Source organism: Colobus angolensis, unplaced genomic scaffold (assembly GCF_000951035.1).
Source record: "Colobus angolensis palliatus isolate OR3802 unplaced genomic scaffold, Cang.pa_1.0 Scaffold605, whole genome shotgun sequence".
In the NCBI taxonomy this organism is placed as follows: Eukaryota; Metazoa; Chordata; class Mammalia; order Primates; family Cercopithecidae; genus Colobus; species Colobus angolensis.
This window is the reverse complement of record NW_012119655.1, coordinates 298,808-303,608: the sequence shown is the minus strand read 5'-3', so window position 1 is coordinate 303,608 and position 4,801 is coordinate 298,808. Positions and strand designations below refer to the sequence as shown.

At 34.1% G+C, this 4,801-nt stretch overlaps 1 protein-coding gene across 2 annotated transcripts in view; it reads right to left on the bottom strand.

The window, feature by feature from the left end:
- The window catches only part of AKAP9 (A kinase (PRKA) anchor protein 9), a 174,353-nt gene that overhangs the window by 85,662 nt on the left and 83,890 nt on the right, over positions 1 to 4,801 (bottom strand). For both annotated transcript variants that reach the window (XM_011963235.1, XM_011963236.1), the window contains exon 15: positions 1,301 to 1,397. In XM_011963235.1, coding sequence (XP_011818625.1) covers positions 1,301 to 1,397 — 97 coding nt within the window. The remainder of the gene's footprint in view (positions 1 to 1,300; positions 1,398 to 4,801) is intronic.

The following is a 4,801-nucleotide window of genomic DNA, read 5'->3' as shown; positions in this document are numbered from 1 at the left end:
CTGTGAGCTCATGATTCCTAAAATACATGTATGTATGTGCATGTTCATGACTGTTTGTGTGTGTATGGACATACATATGTATGTGTGTGTATATATTTCCTTTTAAGTAAAATGTTAAATAGTGGCATTGTTTGCTCATAAAATTACAAGCAAATTTTCTTCTTGGTACTTATTAATACTATCTAATTTTCTACAAATACAAAGTTACTTTTATCAATAGAAAAAACCATAAACTTTAAAAAAATATAAATATGTTCTCGGTATGAAAGTATTTATTTAGCAATTATCATGATATGGGATGAGTATAGCAGAATCAAGGAAATGTCTAACATCTTTCCTCTGTATACTAAGCCAGGAAGAATGATGATCTTAATTTTTTCTATGACTTAAGAGCTAAAAATCTACTGAGTGAAGACCAGGGTTCGGCAGTTGCAGGTTTGAGAAAGTTGCAGATGTGAGAAATTGAGAATAATACAATGTTGAGCAGAGGCAGGGGGTGGTTTAGTTAGATGGCATGCATGTAAAAGATGTGGAACTTTTATATACCATATGGACCTTACTGGAGTAGGCCTAATCTATCATCCCAGCCCTACTGTCTTGGATTCTGGGGATTCCTAAACACTTTTTTCTTTCTCTTTTTTTTTTTTTTTTTGTGATGGAGTCTAGTTCTGTCACCCAGGCTGGAGTGCAGGGGTGCAATCTCAGCTCACTGCAACCTCTGCCTCCTGGGTTCAAGCGATTCTCCTGTCTCAGCCTCCTGAGCAACTGGGACTACAGGCAAGTGCTACCACGCCCAACTAATTTTTTGTATTTTTGGTAGAGATGGGGTTTCACTGTGTTAGCCAGGCTGGTCTTGATCTCTTGACCTCATGATCCACCTGCCTCGGCCTCCCAAAGTGCTGGGATTACAGGCGTGAGCCATCGTGCCTGGCCCCTAAGCACTTTTCTAGAGATGGCCTGGTCCAAATTCCCATGCTGGGAAGACAAAGCTATGTTGACCAGGGCACTGAAACTAATTTGTACATAGCCCACATGTTACAAAAAACAAGATAAATCTGAAACTATAACATATTTAAAGGAAATATAACCCCTCAAACTTAACTTCCTCTGTGTTTTTCCTATGCTATAAAAATAGATTAAATTTCTTTACATATGTATTCTGAGTTTTCTATATAAGGTATTATCCTCATATTTATTATGCTTACTTCTCAGCAACTATTAGATAGTAAACCAGACATAAAAATGATAGCAGAAAAATCAGTGTATATAAGTTAAAAGATAAAAATTAAAAATATAATACCTCTATTGTACCATCAATATTCTTTTTCACACAACTTCCAGGGTACATTGTTCTCTGTGCATCAGATTCTGTAATTACCACTGAATCAACGGGGAAGCTGAATATAAATAAAAAAGGTTAAAGAATTAGAGTTGTATATGTGCTTTAGTGTTCATCCAAAATCTATACCACACATAAAATGTGTACCGGGGTATGGGAGACAATAATGAGTCAAGGGTTGTAGGTATTGTAACGTAAATCATATTTTTGACTAATATTTCCACTTAAAAGAACACAATTGAGTAACAGTATTTTAAAGTATTTTAACAGATGATCAACTGAATTTTATGTCATCTTACACTACAAATGTATGATATGGAACTATATATACTGACTTTTTTTTGGAGAGATGGGGACTCACTATGTTACACAGGTTGATCTCAAACTCCTGGCCTCAAGTGATCCTCCCACCTCAGCCTCCAAATGTGCTGGGATTATAGGCATGAGCCATTATGGTTGGCCAGTATTAACTTTTTTTTTAAAGTTATCTAAGATATATTAGTGACTTTTAAAAAGTTTGTAAAATCTCACTTTTATGAGAAACTTCTTTTAACATACATATGTATATTTGGATACAAAAAGTTTGATTTTTTTCCTATGTGTCCACATCAAAAGTAACAATGTTTACCTCTAGTGGAACTCAGGAGCAGTGGTGGTAAAGAGAAGAATCTTAATTTACAAATACTCACTTTTGGACTTTTTTGTTTAATTTTTTGGTATTCACATCTGTATTGTGTAGTTTTTACATGCATTCATTATTTAAAAAAATTTTTTTTCTTAAAATGCTTAACTTAGGTCATAAAACCTAAGATCAGTATTTAGGAACCATGGGAAAAAAATAAAAGGAGGAAATTATAATTTTCATTTCTGGCAAATACAATTTTCCACACCCATTTTCACGTGCAACTATGTTGCTTTCTTAGTTCAACCCTCCTCTTGTCCACATATCTTTCCTTCCCCTATTCTTTTCTATCCTAAATTCCGTCCAAAATTGGGCAGATAAAAGTTGTCATCATCCCATTTCATAACTTACATAACTAAACCCCTAATGATGGCCATTTGATTGCTTCCAATTGTTCACCATTACAAACAATGCTATAATACAGATCTTCACAAATGTATCTTGGCACACTTCCATGGATGTTTCTATATGATAAAATCTTGTAAGTAATTGTTAAGCTTAATATTTAATGTTTTAATTCAGGGCTATATTCCAAAAAGTTTTATTAATTTTATTATCGTAATAGTATTTAAGTATTTTCTCAAAACTTCAGCAATTGGGGGTCATAACAATTGTAAAACTTTGCTAGAACATGTATGTCTTTATTTTTGAGAAGACATTTTCTTTCAAACGTTATTGGCCATTTAGGTTTTTCCTGCTGTGAACTACCTTCTCATGTTCTATGACCATCCCATGCTTCTAAAAACTTGTTCTTCTTGTCTTTCTTCTCTGCCCTTTCCTGCTTCTTCTTTATTACTATTTTGTCTCTGTTTTCCTCACTGTCCCTTGTACATACTCCTCTGATCCTTGGCTTTATGTCTTGGATCTTATTTTTCACAGCCTAGAAAATCTTCCTGATTATCTATCCAGCCACTATGATCTAAACTCCAAAAGTACTACTTAGTCCACAATGATTTCATTCTTTAAGCTTTACAGTACTTGAAAGTGTTTACTCCAAACTGAAAAAATAGTCTGGCATAAACTTAATTCACTGCTCCCCTCTTGCAATTAAGCTCCGCCTGTTGATTTTCCTATTTATGTGATGTACTTTCATTTTCCATATTCCCTAGGCTCAAGCAACACAGTTATTTTTGTTTTTTCCCCTCTGCTTTGTTTGCAACATTCCTTCCATTGCAATGTCTTAATATTCATCCTTCATTTCCATTTTGCTGTTATTACTCTAATAGGCAGTATTACAGATGTGCAGTAAAAAATGACACAAAGAGATGGGTTTAAATTCCAGCGTTTTAGTTATATCACTATGTTATATTCCCCAACCATTACCTTCAAAAATTATTTTGCAAGTAATTATTATTTCAGTGATTACACTGAAGTCCCTGGAAGGAATAGCCACTTTACATAAAATCTAATTCTACCTCCAGGATATCTAGCTAAGGCTCTTTTCAGTTACTGTTTCATTTAATACTCACAATCTTAAGGGTAATTATTATTATCCCTATTATTATTTAGAGATGTTTAAATAATCTGTCCAAGATCATATAGTCAGTAAAAGGTCAAATCAGGATTAAATGCAGATCTGTCTGACTAAAAGCCATGATCTTTCCAACCTCAGAGTGTTTCTCTTAGAGGTTTCTGGTATGAAACACCCAATATTTGTTAAAAGAATGACTCAATTGTTTTTCTTAACTATTTCAAGTCTACCCACAGGGAACAGTATACTCTATTCAAAATGTGTTACAGTTGTGTCCAAAATATGTGATGCTATTTACAAAAAAATAATTTTGACTCATTACTATTAGTAAGAATGAGGATGGTGGTGAGTAAAATTCTTTTTGGTAGGGGTGCAGGGAGCAAACGAATGGTTTTGGTTCAAAGGCATTGTCAACACATTTCCACGGAGTATTACAGAAACTCTGAGAGAGGGTGGTGAGCTGGCAGAAGCCCAAATGCAGGAATAACAATGTAAGCCTACGTTTCCAGAAGCCTCTCTTTTCTTCATGCTTTGGAGAGAAAGCATCATTAATTAAAGGAAGATTACTTGAAATACTGACTGGTTATTAGAAAGTTCTTCCTAATTACCTATTTTGTTTCATATCAGAAAGCAGTGGTTTCCAAATGTCAATCTATGGGTTCCATGCCTCTGAATTATATTGTCAAAAACACAAATTTCCATATTCCATCTCAAAGTTACTGAGTATGACTCTCCAAATTATAATTCAGTGATCTTTCATTATAAGTATTAAAAAAATTATATTAAAGTTCAAAAACCTGCACTATTTCTGATGTACAGTCATGTTTAGAAACCACCAATCTCAAAGAAAATGGGAGCTTTATAAGGCTAAGCCCAATACCAAGCAAACAATTCCAAAGCCCTTATGTAGGTTCCAAATACAGAAGAGTAACGACTAGTTCCAAACAAGTAGATATTCAATTTTCATCCACTATCCAAAAAAACTGTGTTGAGGTTTTACTAGCAAGTGCCTATGAAGACATCAGTGCTAGAATAGCAGAGCCAGCCAAAGTTAGAATAAATCTCTGAGGGTTTTATAGAGCTAGTTATATATTATATCATACTGCCCAACTAAATTATAAACTGTTTATTCATTAAACAAATAACTTATTGAGTACCTATTATGTGCAGAGAATTATCTTAGGTGTTTGGGACATATCACTGACCTAAATGGAAAAAGAGCCCCACCCTTACAAAGTTTAAAGTCTTTGACCAGAGACGAACAATAAAAATGAATCCACCCCCTTCAAATTTACATATATTTGGTGTT